The 18,887-nt window shown below is 39.0% G+C and overlaps 1 protein-coding gene across 3 annotated transcripts in view; it reads right to left on the bottom strand.

Annotated features, from left to right (window-relative positions):
* Window positions 1-18,887, bottom strand: part of apba1a (amyloid beta (A4) precursor protein-binding, family A, member 1a) — an 81,773-nt gene that overhangs the window by 24,777 nt on the left and 38,109 nt on the right. For all 3 annotated transcript variants that reach the window (XM_067407904.1, XM_067407901.1, XM_067407905.1), the window contains exon 3: window positions 3,661-5,327. In XM_067407904.1, coding sequence (XP_067264005.1) covers window positions 3,661-5,259 — 1,599 coding nt within the window. In that variant the 5' untranslated portion in view covers window positions 5,260-5,327. The remainder of the gene's footprint in view (window positions 1-3,660; window positions 5,328-18,887) is intronic.

The following is an 18,887-nucleotide window of genomic DNA, read 5'->3' as shown; positions in this document are numbered from 1 at the left end:
AGAAAAAAAGAGTGAGAGAGAAGAAAAGTAAAGACATGGTAATTCTGTTGCCTTTCTTATACAGAGAGCTCATCTTTCTCTTTCTATGCTCTGTTCAGACGACGTCTGTTGTGGCTGAGGAATAGGACAACTTCATTTGCACACGCTGGTCATGTGTAGCACTCGCAGAATACAGATGAGCCCTCCCGGCCGCGGATAAGGAGAGCCGTTCCATGAGTGCGAGCAGTCTTCATTTTCTAGCGACATGCAATTTGTCTGACGCCGTGGCAGGCACCACTCATGAGACAGAGACTAGTGTGTGCCACCGTCCTCTCCAAAAAAAAACAAAAAACAGTGATAGAAAGATGAACTCACGACCAGAGGAATGACGTGATTCACCCTGTGAGGATGTTGCAGCCAAAGAGAACAACAACGCAATTGTAGAGTTTTGAGAGTTTTTTTTGTCATTTGCTGCACCTGCTACAAATATTTAACATAAATTAGAGTACAGTGTTAAAGGATTAGTTCACTTTAAAATGAATATTACCCCATGATTTACACACCCTCAAGCCATCCTAGGTATATATGACTTTCTTCTTTCAGACGAATACAATTGACCGTTCGCAAAGACCCGCCCCCTTTAGTTACTTTTGCTGTGTCCGACAAGCCATGGCGATCTCTCGCCACACATCATGTTCTCATGAATAATACATCGCGGAGCAAAGAGGACACTGACAACGTGTCGACAGACAAGACAGAGCAGGTTACTTTTGATATGAAACAAAGTCTCAAATTTTATCATTTTTAAAGAAATTTAAACAATAAATACCATTTTGTGGCTCTTTATTGTGTCGTGACAGATTGCTGTAGTGCTTCAGTTCAAGCGGCTCGTGAACCGATCATCTCTTCCTACTAGTTCATTTATAGCATCAAATAAACATGAATGAACATCATAAGGAATGTTGTTTCGATCGCGGAAAGACATCAGTATGCACCATTTTCCAAGTTCAAGTCCACCTATGTTAATCTGCAAACTCCCCTGACTGCTTTGTCAGACAAAATGGCGGATTCGGCGTTATAATTTGGTTAGATCACCTATCAATCAAACTCCTGACGAAGGGTTAATTGGAGTTTTGGCATGTGACGGTATCAAATTTTCATTTTGCGATTCATTGATGAAGCTTTTATCACGGTATACGATATTATCACGATATTAAAATAAGTTGCAAAACCATTTTTGTCATAGTTTAACAGGTTTAAGAACTCTTTTTGTAATAAAACAAAACAACTCTGACTGAAATTTTCAAACAGATTAAAATGCAAAAGAATTAGGCTATAAAGAACAACAGATAACACTTTACTCTATTTAATGCATTAACTAAGATTGAGCAATAGCTACATTTGTTACAGAAAGTGTTATTTTTTGTTAATGTTAGTTTAGAAACACAACTGATCATTGTTAGTTTAATCTCAGGTCCATTAAATAAGTTATTTTGATTTTAGTAATGTTATTAAACAGTAACTTAAGAAATTAACATTAATTAATAATAATAAGTATTTTTATTGTCAGTTTAGTGATAATGAATTAACATGTTAACTAATGAAGCAGTATGTTTTCAAAGTTTTACTGAACAATAACAAATAATCAGAACATTTCTAATCATTAGGGCATGTTGTAGTCCAGATTAAAATATAAAAATGTTTAGGTTTGAAAATAAATATGCTTTTAAGTCTTTTTTAAGTATTCAGTATTTGTTGCTGTGATGAACAACACTGAGATTACAAAAAAATGAATGGCTGTTTGAAGCATTTAAAAAACTTCACTAGCGCAGTTACTTTGTTTGCACGGTTTCCGTGGTAACTGCTGCACATTGCTGTTCCATCAGCGCCCTCTGCTGTCAGAGAGTGAACGCGCTCTTTCATTCAGCTCTTCTCCTTCACTCGTTCCGCCATGTGCCACATGCACGTTGGGATTGTTTAAATCTGAGCGCGTGTCCTTTTGACGCAGAATACAGCGGTGTTGTGCATTTTATACGATTGATGGGTAAAGTATTCTTAATTGCCTTATAAAAAAATAATAATTGGTAATTAATTATTATTTACGGTATTCTGAAGTGCTGACGATTACAATATCGTGCATATTCATTATCGCGATTTATCGCATTACCGAATATCGGCACAAGTCTACTGGAGTTATATTAATAATCACACTGATGCTCCTAAGCTTTATAATGGTAGTGCACAGAAACCACCTGTTTGAAACTCAAAAAAGGGTATCCATCCATCATAAACCCACTCCACACGGCTTCCGCCAGACCGTATTCTGTGTTCAACTTGTGTGTAATGCCTCTCGCAGTTTAAAACGCTTATGCCATGTCCTACGTCTTCTGTATTCAACTTATGAAACGAGCGTAACTGGCGCAACACAAGTTGAATACGGAAGGCGGTCTGGCGGAATGTATTTTACTTTATAACATGTTAAATATGCATTTAAATCTCACATTGTGTATGTAACAGAGGACAGCTAGTGAGAATTGTACAGGTAAACCTATCTCAAGAGGCGCACTGAAGGCTGCTAGAGAATGCGGTGTTTAGCGTCATTGTTAGTGCACTCGCCTCGCATGCCGTCGATTAGGGTTCGACACCGACTCAGAGCAGGGTGGTTAGGATTGGAGGGTGGGTTTTGGAGGTGGAGCAATGAAGAGAGGGGTGTGTTTGTTTGGGTTTATTTCAAAAATTAACAATGTTTTTGAAATATCACTTACCCTACCTTTAATCCTTCAAATATCTAACTAACTGTGCCATGTACACTTGGACAGGCTGTAGCATGATGTAAATGTGCTTTAGGGTTAGTTCACCCAAAAACGTAAATTCTATCATCATTTACTCACCCTCATGTTGTTTCAAACCTGCATAAGATTTTGGTAAATCTTTGAAACACATATTAAGGTATTTTATAGAAACTTGAGAGGCTTTTGTCCTTCCATTGAGAGACCAGGTAACCAAAACTTAGAAGATGATTCCATATAAATCGAGTGGTTTAAGTTTTGTGAAGAGATATGATCCTTTTATATGATTAGCAGATATTTAGGCTTTTACATACAAACAAACAATAAACAAAATCACATATGGCAAACCACAACATACCACGGAAGCTCAAACATGCGAGAACCAATGAGGTTTGTTCAAGAGCATGACTTATGCACAAGTTTTGTATTACCATTACTACATGTGAAGGGCTCTATATATGTGTTAATATGTGAATAAAAGCCTAAATTAATTCTGTTTATCATATAAAGCAATTGTATTTTTCCACAAGACTTGGATTAAACCGCTTAATTCATATGAATTTGTTTTTACAATGCCTTTACAATATTGTTAGATCCTCTAAATTTTGGTTACCTGGACTTTCAGTGGAGGGACAGAAACCTCTCAGATTTCATTAAATATATCTTAATTTGTGTTTTGAAGATTACCCAAAGTCTTGAGTTTGGAATGACATGAGGATGAGTAAATGATGACAGAATTTGAATTTTTGGGATAACCAACACTTTAATTGTGACTTTGCAAGCAAGATTATAGAGACAGAAAAAAACAACAGCAGTGATGATGCTACAAAGCATAAACTGCAGTGCGACAACAAAAAAACAGGATGTCTTACATCGTGTGCCTCATACTCACATCAGCCCCCAGAGACGGCTGCAGGTCAGATTCTGCTGTAGGACTCAGGTCCTGCCTCATTACCCAGATGGGTTCTTTGGGCTCGTCTGGCGTGTAGGGCGAGCGAACCGTCCTTGTCTTCACTTCCTCTATTGCCTCTTTGATGTCCTTAATAGCCAGTGAGATTGCGTCTCTCTTTTCACGACTGCTCCTCACGACTGGAGCTAGCTCTTCTGAGGGACTTTTGGGGGGCAGCTCTCCGCACTCTCCTTCATTTATTGGCTCCGGGGATTTGATTTTGTCCATTTGACCATGGGACTCTGACTCGGTCCACTCTTCTTCGTCGCCATCCTTGTCCAGGCCCATGGCGACACGCTCCAGGCTCTGCGAGCTCAGACTCTCCTTCACCTCTGCCACAATCTGGTCAATGTCCTCATCCTGCTCACAGCTGTCAGCACGGGGGTACGGTGCAAACTCTGCTTCCTTTTCAGGGCTGTCCGACTCTCCGTCGGATCGCTCGTCATAGTGGTGGAGCCTGGACCCAACAGCCTCCTGCTGCTGGTACAAGTCACGGTCGAAGAGTCTGAAGTCTGCCCTACGCTGTTGTGGAGTCTGTCCCTCAGCTTTGGTCGAGGGGCCATCCGTGATCTCCTCGTAAACGTGCTCCTGAAGGGTGTATTCGGCATAGGGCTCAGAGTACGGCTCGTCTTCTGTTGATCCACCTTCACGGGCCTCTCCTGCTCCAGTGGGACTGCGGTACATGGGTTGAGTGTAAACATAATTGGAGTAGTTGGGGTTTAGCGTCTCTGCATCATGGGGCCTCTCGGCATTAGGCAGGGGGTCTCGAGGTAGGGGCGGTGGCTGAGGTGGGTATTGGGGTTGGAGGTAAGCTGGACCGCCGTGCTGTTGCTCTGACTCTGCACTCTCGGTGTACTCCTCTGCTTCCGGGCGCAGTGGGATGCCGTATGTGCTTTCGTCTTCGGGCTCCGCTTCAAGGGCCATGACTGCATCCCCCTCTGCCCGGTCCGTGTGGTTGTGGAAGCCACTCTCGGTGCTGGCGGATCGAGCCAAAGCACTGCCACCATCTCCCTCGTCTTCCTCAGCTTCCTCTGGCTCTCTGGCGGGCGGCATGACCTGCGTAGGGGAGATGAGATGCTGTTGATGTTCCAGCCTGTGCTGTTCGGTTCTCTCAGCATCTCTCTGCTGCCTCTCCCGCTGTCGCTGTCTTTGTTGCTGTGCCCGAAGTCGGGCCTCGTTGTCCCCCTGTCTGCGGTAGCGTGTCACTGCAGGTCGGGGTATGGGTTGCTGAACGGGTTGCTGCTCGGTATCACCATCTTCCGCTGGCCTCCTCGCGGCACGGGTGCGGTTCGTCCCTCCGTTTGATCCCTCGTACCTGCGGTAGCGTGGGGCCCCCTGCTGTTGGGACTGGTAGTAATTATTTTCCGTACCATGGTTGCTGTGGTGGTTGCGGGAGCGCCCGGAGCGGGAGCTGCCATCTCCGTTTTCGTGGCGTCTACGGTGGGATGTGGGGGGCTGTTGGCCCTCGGGGGCTCTACGCTCCAGGTCTGCCTCAGCCGCCTCTCTCAACTCCTGGCCGTGTGGCGCCTCCTGGTGGCTCATGATTGGAAGAAGGGGAGGTCTACACACAGAGCATTACTTATGCCAGCAGGGCTCCACTCAAGCACAACCTGCAGAAAAATGAACAAAAAACAGATATAAAGCTTAAAACGCCAACAACTCAGTAATAAAGATAATTGAAGGAGTTCATTATAGGTGCACTCAGTAGTTTTCCCTTAGGTACATATAAAAAAATAAATAGTACTTTTTCCATTTAAAAAAAAAGAATAAACAGCATAAAAAAGATAATAACATAAAAAAGGCTCCAGTCATATCATATGCCAAATACAAAATGCCATTAATCTATCAGAATGGGTACATGTCTGGTCTTCATTAGACTTTATAATGTTTTCCAATAAGAATTAGGACTAATTCACCTTCAATCAAATTTCTGAACAATTACCAGGGGAAAAAATCCATCATTAACCTTGGTGTAGCTGATGTTTTATTCATAGTGACATTTACTATGCTACCACATATCAAGATCAGCTGCCTCTGTAGTTGATGTACAAAGATTATGTTGCTTATATAATATTCACTTCAATCAGTAAAGGCCTAAATTCAGTCAAAATCTATGAAACTGAAGAAATTATGTATAGGAAGTATCTCTGCCTGCATTTACTGAGGGCTAGAAATGCAAAGAGCAGTAGAAATCCCCAAGCCTCCACTTTCATACCTCTTATAACTCATCAACATCAGCTGAGTCGGGATGCACAGCAAAACAAGCTGAATAAGATAACACAATCATTTTAATAAGAGAACTCATATTCAAACCCTCGTCAAGCTATCTGACCAGTCGTGTTTACACATTAACCTCTTCACTTTTTTCATGTCTGAATGAGCTCCTTAGGGCATTCTTGTGCATTTGGTACAAGTGAAAGACAGCACTATTACTCAACTACATGTGACCTACTTCTGCAATTCATGCCAGAAAAGTGAGTGATACACTGCCATTAAGAGGTTCTCAAAATAGGTTTGGGAGAGTGTGGTCAACTAGTCAGCCAACAAAGTGCTAACTGATTAGTCAAATTAACTATATATATATATTTTTAAAGAAGCTTGCAGATTTTTAGTGGTAGTGCTCTAATGGGGATGATTAAGGAATTTTCCAGGTTCAAGTTGAGCTCAATTGACATTTGAGGTACAAGTTTATATTTTTATTAAAGCAGTATTAATTGTTGAGCTGTAATTTGGTAATTTTGGATAACTAAATATATTTTTTTTAATCAGGTTAACACACATATTGGGTCCCAGACCACAGCCAATTATGTTTTTGTCTGAGATATTAATAAATATTATATATACATATAATCCTTTTATTTTTTTTTTTGTCATTTTATTTGTCTTGTCATCATTTTAGTTGGTAGAATGTGTAAGTAAAGGCTAAATTATTTTACTATACTCAAAATCAAGAAGACCCATTTTCTCACAACTCACGGATCAAGTATCACGGTACACAAGTGAACTCTCTTCTCATTCTGTTCCTGCTTTAGTTCACATTTATGCTAAATTAGCAGGCTAACTAAACAAAATGGATTTTTATCCCTTTTTTAAATAAATAAACCCACAACTAAAGGAATGGTAGGCTTTAACTCTGAATGTTCCACTATTAATATCTACCTGTATGCAATTTGAAAAAGAGGCAGCTTCATCTGCATGATATGTTTTTGTTACTCTTTGTATAGCAGTCGTTCTTTGTAAATGTATCTTAAATGTAGAAGATATGCTATATAAATATCATATATGCAGGGCTGTAAACACCATATACCATATACAATGAAATGAAATTGTATATGGTGTTTATAGCCCCATGTACACAGTGGCCATGTACACACTGCAGCTAAATTTGGTTGTCAATTCACCTTTAAGTCCTGTTCAGTACACACACAGTTCAATAATTTACAGGAGTGACAACTAAATTAACTCACAAAGAATGCAGGTAGTGACCACCGCATTTAGTACAAAAATTCTACGCAGTGTGTACAGAACTGAACTGAACAGCTAGTTGTTAATGACGTACGACACGAGATATATGAGATGACAGACAAGAGATACATCTCTGATGCAAGTTAAAATATATATTTTAATGTGCATCAGAGATGTATCTCTCGCCTGTATGTGCTGTGCAAGAAATCACAGGGAAATAGGAACGATCCGGACTGTTGACAGATCTTAAAGGCAAATCAGCAAACAAGAACCAACCCATAAAAAAACTAAATAAATGGAAATGTTTTATGCTGAAAATAAGACTGAAATATCGCAACCCGCACCTGCTAAATTTTTTAACTCCATAAACTCGATCACTGTGTGAGACACGCTTAAACAACAACCCCAAAATGGCAACACTGTGAAGCAGCCTTTATGCATCGTGTTCTGTACACACATGAAACGATAATTTAGGGGACTCACTGCCGCATTTAAATGCGGTTGTCACTCCTGAAACTTTACAGTGTGCATGTGGGTTGTTGTTAAGATGACAAAAAGTTTTAAAAGTTACATTTTAGGCTGCTTTGCCTCAGCGGTCTAACATGTCAACATGATTGAGATGGCCAATCAAATCATAAAAGACGTGCTTTACTGTTCAGCGTAAACGAGTGTGCAACGCTTTATTATTAACAGCGAAAAAGTATGTGGAAAGATGCAAGTAGCTAAACATTTAATATTTGATAGCTGTTTTACAATTGAAATGTTAAATGACCAATAGAAATATATAGTGATGCAAAGTACTCAAATTATTACGAAAATTCGCCATTTTGAATTGAAAATATGCTCTCATTTACATGATTCATGTAATCAAAGTCCCTTTCTTGATGTAATTCATAACTGAATCTGATGAGACAAGAAACGTTTTGCATTTTCGACATAATAAGGGTGAATGTGTGCATAATTGTGTTTAAATTGATTACTTAATAACTGCAGTTAGACCTACAACTTCTCTGTTCTTATTTCTTTTTCTTTATTCCCTTAAACCCCTTTCAATCATTTAATTCCTTTAAAAAATATATTAAAAAAAAAAAAAAAAACGTTAGGTGTGCCCTCCTCCCAAGCGAAAAAATTGAAACTCTGCCTATGTCCAAATGTCTTCATTAAATACCAAACTTTTGACATTTTTGGAGCATCGTCATGGGTGAGATTTTGAAGCAGACTTCCATCTGGAAAGACAACGCTGAAAAGGAGCTGTGATCTTATATTAATTAACACAAACAATTAGCCACACTTTCATTCATTTCCTGACAGCTTACTTAGAATGAACAACAGTGTCTCTAAGCCTCACATCTCAACTGATGAGGAGAAGAGAGAGTGATAGAAACATGCAGCAGCATACGACCTACTAAAACATGAGTCACCGCTGCAAACATGACGTCTGTTTCCACGCATGAAGGTGTATGGCATGTTGTTAGAGATATTATGTCAGAATGAAGTCACGGTGCTCGTGTTCCTGTAAGGTGTGATCAAAAGTGATGGTGCACATACTGAACCCATCAGAAAGCAGCAGTAATTGGTGTAGACATGAGAAGGTGAGGGAATGCCAGAGGAAATGGAAATGACAGTGAGCCTCCTCCTCCTGACTTCAGTTCAAAACGTACAAAATCCTGAGGGCAAAAACCACCTTGATGATTTGAGTCAGAGGCCAAAACAACAACAACAACAACAAAAAAACACCATCCATACACACAAATAAAAGTGCTCACACAAAAACACACACACTTGCCAATGGGGTAAGAAAAAATGAAATTAATGAATTAAATTGATCTGAAAACAAGTCCTATTATCTACCTGTAAGTAAAAAAAAAATGTTTTAAATATATATATATATATATACATATATATATATATATATTTTTTTTTTTTTTTACTGGAAAACAATTTGCCAAAGGTGTGAGAAAAATTTATGGTTTGAAAAAGAAAAAATGCGCACATCCCAACTAAACTCAGGGCAGGTGCTCGATCATAAAGTAACTCCAAAATAAACCAAAAAAGAACTGCACACTGCCATTGCTGCTCTCAGAATTTAAAAATTTATGGTTTGAAATTTTCTTTAAATTAATAATTAATTTTAAGAGTATTTTCTGAAATGATTTACACTGAATTGCTTCTAAAGTAAATGTACCTTGTTTTAAAGATTTGATTTTTGTTTTACTCAAAAACTGAACAGAACAGAACATAATATCCCAATAGTTTAAAAATATATATTTTTTTAAACAAATTAAATTAATTTAATTTAAAATACAGTAAAAAGCTATATATACTTAAATTATTTCACATTGATTTGGTTCTGAAGTAAATGTATACAGTTGTTAGATTAAAATCTGTCATAGGTAGAATATTGGTAGTCTCAGTCATCAGTTTAGAAACAGGCGCCTCAACCCGTGATGTGTGGCAGCAGCAGTGCGAGATCTCGGGAGAATGACCAAGCAGACACAGATCAAGTGTGGTACAAAGCATTCTCAGATTTATTCAGGAAGAAGGGTCATATTTATAGACATAGGTCAAACTAGCCTGGGTGCCAGCCCGAACCCCGCCCACAACATTTTTTGGACGGGAAGTTCGGTCTGGACTCGATCCATTGTGGAGTAATTATGCTCGGCTCCCAGAAGGCCGAGCCAATCAAATTGCCAGGGCGGGCTTTAATCGATGATGGACAGGCTATCTGCGGTTACGTAACCACCCACGTCATCAAAGAGAGCTTGGGGATTTTGATTGACAAGCGATCTAACCAATCAGAACGCCGCATCCGCCATTTTGTCCAACAAAGCAGTCAGGAGTTAGAAGATTTACATCGGTGGACTTAAACTTGAAAAATTGTGCATATTGACGTCTTTCCGCGTTTGAAACAACATTCATTCTCATGTTCATTCATGTTTATTTGATGCTATAAATGGACTAGTAGGAAGAGATGATCGGTTCACGAGCCTCTTGAGCTGAGGCGCTACAGCAATCTGTCACGATCATGGTCACGACACATTAAAGAGCCACAAAACGGTTTTTATTGTTTGAATTTTTTTAATAACTAATTACACAGTTTGAAAGCTGGGACTTTGTTTAATATCATAAGTAACCTGCTCTGTCTCGTCTGTCGATGTGTTGTCAGTTTCTTCTTTGTTCCGCGATGTATTTTCCACTCTGTGTGGCGTGACAGCGCCACGGCTTGTCGGACAAAGCAACAGTAACTAAGGGGGACGAGTCTTTGCAAAAGGTCAATTAGTTTACAACAATGATGGCTGTTGAAGAACTGAGATGTGTAGATTCCGCCATCGCGTCCGTTATAGAAGATATCGACAGCGCATTAATTTTAAAAGAGGAACAGAGGACCGTGATCAAGGCATTTGTCGATGGGAAAGATGTCTTTGCCGTCCTTCCTACGGGATTCGGCAAAAGTTTGATTTATCAGCTGGCCCCGATGGTCGCTAAGAAGAGTTCTGTTGACAACTATGCGTCGCTCAACATACGTCACTTACTCTGTAGCTCTGATTGGTTGTAGGTCTATCCAATTGAGGTCTTTCCTGGATCGGTTGAAATACGCCCCCATAATCAAAGCCCAATGGAGCAGTATCAGACTCATATTCTGACTAGAATTGAGTATGACCATGTCAGGCTAAGGTCAAACAACAATCTCCAGGATGGCTTGAGCATCCAATCATATGACTTAAAGGTGCCCAAGAATGCTTTTTCACAAGATGTAATATAAGTCTAAGGTGTCCCCTGAATGTGTCTGTGAAGTTTCAGCTCAAAATATCCCATAGATTTTTTTTAAATTAATTTTTTTAACTGCCTATTTTGGGGCATCATTAACTATACTCCCTGCCACACGAGCTCTCGACTATATTACAGTGCATTTACAAAGTTCACACATCTAATATAACCCTCAAATGGATCTTTATAAGATGTTCATCATGCATTCTGTATGCATGCTTCGAATTATGTGAGTAAAGTATTTATTTTGATGTTTACGTTTGATTCTGTATGAGTTTGAGGCTATATGCTCTGTGGCTAACGGCTAATGCTACACTGTTGGAGAGATTTATAAAGAATGAAGTTGTGTTTATGAATTATACAATCTTCAAGTGTTTAAAAATGAAAATAGCGACCGCTCTTGTCTCCGTGAATACAGTAAGAAACGATGGTAACTTTAACCTCATTTAACAGTACATTAGCAACACGCTAACAAAACATTTAGAAAGACAATTTACAAATATCACTAAAAATATCATGTTATCATGAATCATGTCAGTTATTATTGCTCCATCTGCCATTTTCGCTGTTGTTCTTGCTTGTTTACCTAGTCTGTGCACAGATCCAACGTTAATACTGCCTTTCCTTGTGTAATGCCTTGAACATGGGCTGGTATATGCAAATATTGGGGGCGTACATATTAATGATCCCGACTGTTACGTAACAGTCGGTGTTATGTTGAGATCCGCATGTTTTCCGGAAGTCTTTTAATCAAATGAGATTTACATAAGAAGGAGGAAGCAATGGGGTTTGAAACTCACTGTATGTCTTTTCCATGTACTGAACTCTTGTTATTTAACTATGCCAAGATAAATTCAATTTTTGATTCTAGGGCACCTTTAAGAATCAAACCTTACCATGTATGGCATTTCAAGAAATATAATAACAAATAAGAAATGTATGTGCGTAAATGTGTGTGTGTCTTCAACTTCTGGTTGCGTGTGAGAGTGTCAGTGTGTCCAAGGACTACTACTTCTTGTTTTGTCTAGGTAGGTACATGATGTGCACAATGGAAAAATCCCAAAACACAGTAAAGTAAAAAAGTGAAGCCCAAGAAATAAGAAATTATTTAACAAGAGTAAAACCCCACTATGTCCAACTGCATCCAGTGTGTGAGGTCTGAAAGCGCGTTCTGATGATGGAAGTGATGTCTCGTGTTTATACTTGAATGAGTGACATCACTTCCGTCATAAGAGTGCGTTTTCAGACCTCACACACTGGATGCTCAAGACAGTTGGACATAGTGGTGTATTAGAGGTATAAAATGATATAAATACTGTTCGGTTTCTTGCACAAACCAATCATTTGTGTCTTAGGACATCAATGTGTCGTCACGAGCCGCAGGGTTTAATTTGCATTTGTCTGTGCATGTTTTTTTTTTTACTTTTATAGATTTTGTTCCCATTGACATGCATTATACAACTGTCAGACGGCAACGGTTGGAGTTAAAAATCATCATTTGTGTTCTACTGAAGAAACAAAGTCACCTACATCTTGGATGCGCTGGGGGTAAGCAGATAAACATCAAATTTTCATTTTTGGGTGAACTATCCCTTTAAGGAAGTTTAATTTTTTTGTTAAATGAAAACAAGTCACTAATACTGTTTCATAAGATTGTTTTTGGCAGTACATAGAGGAAGAAGCAGCTCCAGTTGCTGTGGTGAATCCCTCTCCCCAGCCCGAACGGTGTGTTCAAAGACTGCAGAAAAATGTCTGACTGTGAAAACTTCTAACTCCTCTAAGCAACTGAGAAACCCAGAATCCTTCCTGGAGACATCCCAATGAGAGAGAGAGAGAGAGAGAGAGAGAGAGAGAGAGAGAGATTCTTGGCATGGGTGAGTCAGGCAAATCAATCAGCATTGGACTGACAGACCTAACAATGTGATCCCAGAGGGATGATTGTTTACCATTATTGATTTTGCACACACAACATCTCAGAAAGTCACAGGGTAACTCTTTCCTCTCCAGTAGCCTAGTAGGCTAGTTGACAAAATATAATTTTTAAAGCATCTATAGCACTCCAGACTACGACTTTTTTCCTGACAGCGCAAATGAATTTTGTTAGAGGTCGCACTGGTGCTACTACCAATTTGACTAACTGATAAGCTCTGCCATTTCTGTTGTATATGAGAAACATTAAACGGCAAATGCAGCAAAAGCAGAATGAAACAGCGCTACTTGTGTGAACTGGGCCACATGGACCATTTATCAGCTCGGCTCAAAAGACTAAAGTGAATGTGTTTACTCACTGACCAATCTCAATCACTCAACCACTACTAAACAGCACTGTGAGATCCAGTGAAAAGTTCTCGAGGTTCAAGGTTGTTTTATTTATTTAGCACATTAAAAAACAGCAAGCATGGCTGACCAAAGTGCTGAACAATAAAGCAAAGTTCTCTGATACAAACCACAAATGTCTCTGTGATTTAAACTAAAGCCAGATGAAGCAGCAATGACATTCTCAAAAATACTAATGCGGAAAACAAGAGAAACATCGTGCCAGAAAAATCCAGTTAGAAGGCTTTTCAATCTACAAATCACCAACATAGATTTACTGTAATAACACTATATGATAATGTGGCAGAAATGTGGGATAGTCATTGTATCAAATTGTATTATATGTATATATTATATTAAGGGAAACCGACCACTCCGGTGCTACCAAAGTGCCACTACTCTCAAATGTCAGCCTGGAGCCCTGATCAACCAGCAGTGACTAACTGGATCATGATAACTGCTTTGTATTTGACCAGTCCCACTACAATTTCTTGTTTTAAGAAATCCATTTCAAAACCATCTCATGAGGTTTTTTAAGAGTGTGATGTGTAGCAACAATTTTCAGTTATCAAACACTGTGATACCAACAATGCTAACAGACATTTGGTCTAGTCAACAATAGCTCCGATGAATGGAAATTCTGTGAAAAACAGCTGTAGGCTCTACAATTTCTATATTATTTACTCATTCATTTCTGTTGAGGAAAGAGCAAAATGCCCACATATCTCCATCAAAGAACAAACATACAGAGTTTTAGACAGCTAACATGTGTGCTTGCCAAAACCTCTAGATATTATGCAAATGAGTATTTGAAAATAACCCTGAGAAGGTAATATCGGTCGTACGAGCAGCGTGGGCTGAAACCAGCATGACTGTGAAAGCTCACCTGAACTACAAAGAGACAAGAAGAAGACTGACTAAAAATGTGCTGAAGGTCACTGATGAAAGTAGAGGAGCTGGCGAAAGCTGGGCCAGCTAACAAAAAGGACTGCTGATACAGAGGAACACCATGCCATTTTCAACCATCGCTCTCTCTCTCTCACACACACACACATAGGGTTCTCACACCTCAAGTCTTCAGTATGTGTGAGGAGCAGGTTTAATCAGAGGGTGTTCACAGCTCTCTCTCCCACACAGTTCCCAGTGGAGGTCTCACTCAGTGGCTTACCCACAAGGACAAATCAGCATGGAGTCTACTGCTGCTCTCAGAAAACACGATGAGATGATGAACCATGTGTTGAGATTTCAGAAAATCACATTCTTAATTAGTCATTGTTTAGTGTACCAGTCTAAACATCTTTATAAGAAGAGAAATTGAGTAGAAGAGAAGATATTCACCAAAAATGTTTGCAACGTTAATTATAAATTATTCATCTGTGCACAATCTGCACATCATTATTTTTTAAATTCATGTGCCCTTGTAATCTTTAATCAAAATAACTTCCTCCACACAAAAGCATCTCTTCTCTTCTCTGATGACATTGACTGGTGCAAGAGACAATAAACCCTCCAGCAACCTGTCACTAACATGAGACTGCAGCAATTAACAAACTACAACAATCCAATACCTTTCTGACAAAAACAAGTTCCACCCTAATTTTTTCTTGTTAAAGAAAATGTTTCATTCAAATATGCCACAGTACGGAGGAAAAGACTTTTCAGAGAATGCATTGTGAAGTATTTTTGTCTTGTTGCATTGGCAGATTTTTTCTACTTGTTTTGAAAGGATAGTTTAAAAATGTTGTTCTAAATAGGGTTGACAAAATTTCAGTAGTCGGTACCAATTCCGGTCAAATTTTAACGGTACCAAACTATTGTGAATATTATGTTTAAATATTTTTTATTTAACTATATGAAAATTAAATAAATTAAATGAAACTGGTTCATGTTTAATGCTATTAATAAAATAATACAAATAATTCAAATTTTGTTCAGTTAAAGCAGCAGTCCGCAACTTTTTTTGTGTTAAAGATTTACAAAATTTATATAATGAGAATATGCAAAATGAATCCATTTTCCAAACCGTGTTTTTGTCTTATCCTGAATCATTATGGTACACTTATAATAAGTGTTAATATTCGGACTATTTCAGATTAGTAGGACTCGCCGCAGAGTATCACAGTAACTGCGTGACTCGCCATAGACATACATGGAGAAAAGTAGCTCCGGTTAGAATGTTCCTCCGCAAGACGCGTGCAGTTCTGTTTATTAACCGCTAGAGGGCCAAAAATCGCGGACAGCAGCTTTAAATAAACATTGCATTATAAAATTGTCACAAGTATGGTCGCTGTGTTTTGGTTCGGTTCTGTGTTGTTCCCGTGTGCCTATGTTCCTGATCCTAGTTTGTTTCCATGGTTACTGCTCATCTTAAAGCACTTGTCTCTAGTTCTGTTGATTAGCTATCCTGTGTATATAAGGTCCTCAGTTTGTTCAGTTCTTTGTCTTGTGTTGTTTTTAGTGCCACATGTTTCTTCTGTGATCATCTTCATTGTGGACCTTTGTTTTTGTTTATAAAAAAAAAGGGCTGTAATTAGACCCCTTTCTCCTCGTTTTGCCTGACCTGCTGTGACAGAACACAAGACCAACTGAAATTATGGATCTAGCAGCTGTAGCAAATTAGCTCAAAAGAAATATTAATAATTAATCATAACTAGTTATAATTAATTATAAATATTTGGATCAGTTAATAAAATGAACTTAAAGGTGCTCTAAGTGATGTCACGCGTTTTAGGCCAAAACATTTTTTTGTCACATACAGCAGACATCTCCTCACTATCCGCTAGCTGCCTGTCCCCTGAACACACTGTAAAAAAAAAAGCGGTCTCTGTAGTCGCCACAAGCTCCGAAAACGGCAATAAAAACAAACTGGTGCAGCCTGGACCACGAATCATAATAAACACGCTCCAGCCAATAACCGACAAGAATGATTTTAAATGTGCGTTCATGACTGTTTCAGGAAGCACAGAGGGGAGGGGGAGGAGGAGGAGGAGGGAGGGTCTAGCTAGCCTCGGATTTGTTTGACAACACTTCGAACGTCAACAGGAAGTTACTCCACCCAGGATCGATTAGAGCGCCTTTAATGTAATAAAATTAATATTACAATCAATTAACCTGTTGTCCAATGAACACACAGTGTTAATTGTTTATTAATTCTAAGAAATGTTAATTTCCAGGTTATGGGAAATAACAATCTTATTGTACAGTACTACTCAGAGCCTGTAGTCAGGATCTGCATGAATAGGGACTCCAGCAGTGGCGGAGCCAGGATTTTTTCATAGGGGTGGCCAGGCAGGGGCAAGCAACCAGTCTGGGGTGGCACAGAAATCTTCATTATAACATAAAAACGAGTCTGACTATAAAGTACTGAACTGTGCCTACACAACACAACTGAATACAGTTCATTTGTACTTAATTAATTAAGATGAGTGAATGTGACCTCTTTTTTCTTTTCTTTATTTGCTTTCCTCACTTGCAGGCATATTAATAAAGTGGCTCACACTATAGCTAAATTTCAACTTGTTCAGTCAGCTTGTTCTGGTTCTCAAAACCCCCAATAACTTCTCCGTTGTTGCATATCCATGGATGAGACATCCAGATAACTACATACTGTACTTCAAAGATTATCCAAATAAGTAAACACTAAATTTTAAACTTTCTATATTGTCAAAATAAATAATTGCAACAGTTCTATCATACCTAAATTAAACTCATACAAAAAAAAAAAAAAAGTGTTCTCCTTTGAATTCCCATTTGCTGATGCAGAAGTCAACAGCACACTAAATGCCAGAATGTAAAATTAATTATTTTATGCATTTAAATGTGATAACTTTTGTCTGTACTTTATAAATTATTGCTTCTAATACAAATGCACAGTTCTCACATTTATTTATGCATTAAAAAATTACCGTCAAAAATCACCGTTTTAATGCAACTTTAATCGCATTTTCATGACTTAATGGGCGACAGAACTACGACGTTGCATGCTCGTAGTTTCTTTTGCGCTTTATTTATAGTGAGTAGCCTAAAATATAGCGCGCCGTATTTGCGCGCGATTGAAAAGTGCGCGTCTTGCAACCCACCGGTTGAGAAACATTTATGTGAGCTATATATATATAATGTTCGCCGTTCACTGCTGTTCTGCTGAAGCTCATTCAGCACCTGTATCATTTCCGCACGCGTTTGATTTGCGCCTGGCTCTGAGGTGAAGATGGAGTGCGCTTCTGAATAGTCTCCTGTTTTTTGTGGTCTTAAAGAGACGGTTCTGCGTTTAAATAAACGCAATTCTTGTCAACAAAAAAGGATTCAGAAACAGAGGTTGTGAGCGGGGTGGCCAAAGGGGTGGCCAAGCTTAGGCCACGGCCACCCCTGGCTCCGCCCCGGGACTCCAGTATATGAGCGTGAAACACAGACAACTTTACGTGTGACATGAACAAGACTTTATTAACTAGACTAAACACTTAAAGGGAATCAATTATCAATGGAATCAATTCAATGGAATCAATTCAATGGTAAGGATTCCGGAAGAGAATACAATGCTGAATAAAGTCGTAGTTTTTGTTATTTTTGGACCAAAATGTATTTTCGATGCTTCAAAAAATTTGAACTAACCCACTGATGTCACATGGACTACTTTGATGATGTTTTTATTACCTTTCCGGACATGGACAGTCTACCGTACATACATTTTCAATGGAGGGACAGAAAGCTCTCGGAATAAATCTAAAATATCTCAAACTGTGTTCCGAAGATGAACGGAGGTCTTACGGGTTTGGAACGACATGAGAGTGAGTCATTAATGACATCATTTTCATTTTTGGGTGAACTAACTCTTTAACTTCTCTAACATTCACACACATACATGCATACAGTTTACCAAAGGAAAGAGAGAGCTAAAGCAGAGTACAGGAAGCAAGAAGTTACAGCATTGTTTGATCAACAGCCTTGAGCAAACCATCAGTTTTGTTTTAACAGGCCCTTCTTTAAAAGGGGTAAGGATACTTAATGTATCAGGTAATGAGACTAAGTTTGATACTTGCATGTCTCTCCAAGTTGAATTAAAACTGTCCTGATGCAATTTGCGGAGGCTCCCTTTTAATCTTTGCCGATATTGTCTTGATGAAAGAGAACCAGTTGGATTCAGAGGATCTTTGGTGAATAGAAGGTCTAGGCTGAAGCCTGGCACAAGGTTGGGGTTCCTTAGAAGCTTCTAGCTTCTTCTTACAGCATCATCTTAAAATCAGCATTTGTCAGTAAAAGAGAAGAAGAAGAGGGTTTGATCTTATGATCAGTGAATATAATGGGGTGAAGATGTCACACCCTCTTGAGGTGTCTGAGCCAATAAGGAGTTTATACTTGTTTATACATTTCCCAAGTGGTTATATAGAGAATACATAGGATTAAGAGAGTTTATTTGTCCTTCTCAGAAAGAATGAGTCACTGGTCTCTAAAACATTCTTTCTGATCGTAAAAGTACCATGTATCTGTAACAGGACACCTAGTTCTGCCTGTGTGCTAGCTACATTTGGGATGCTGGTTGCAGTTTAGGGGGGTGGGTTCACAGAACTTTGATAGAGTGAGCTTATGGGTAATTCATTAAATATAATGAATAATTGTGTGACTGA

This window comes from Chanodichthys erythropterus, chromosome 13 (assembly GCF_024489055.1).
Source record: "Chanodichthys erythropterus isolate Z2021 chromosome 13, ASM2448905v1, whole genome shotgun sequence".
NCBI lineage: Eukaryota > Metazoa > Chordata > Actinopteri > Cypriniformes > Xenocyprididae > Chanodichthys > Chanodichthys erythropterus.
The sequence above is the reverse complement of the archived record's forward strand: the minus strand, read 5'-3'. Positions and strand labels throughout refer to the sequence as shown.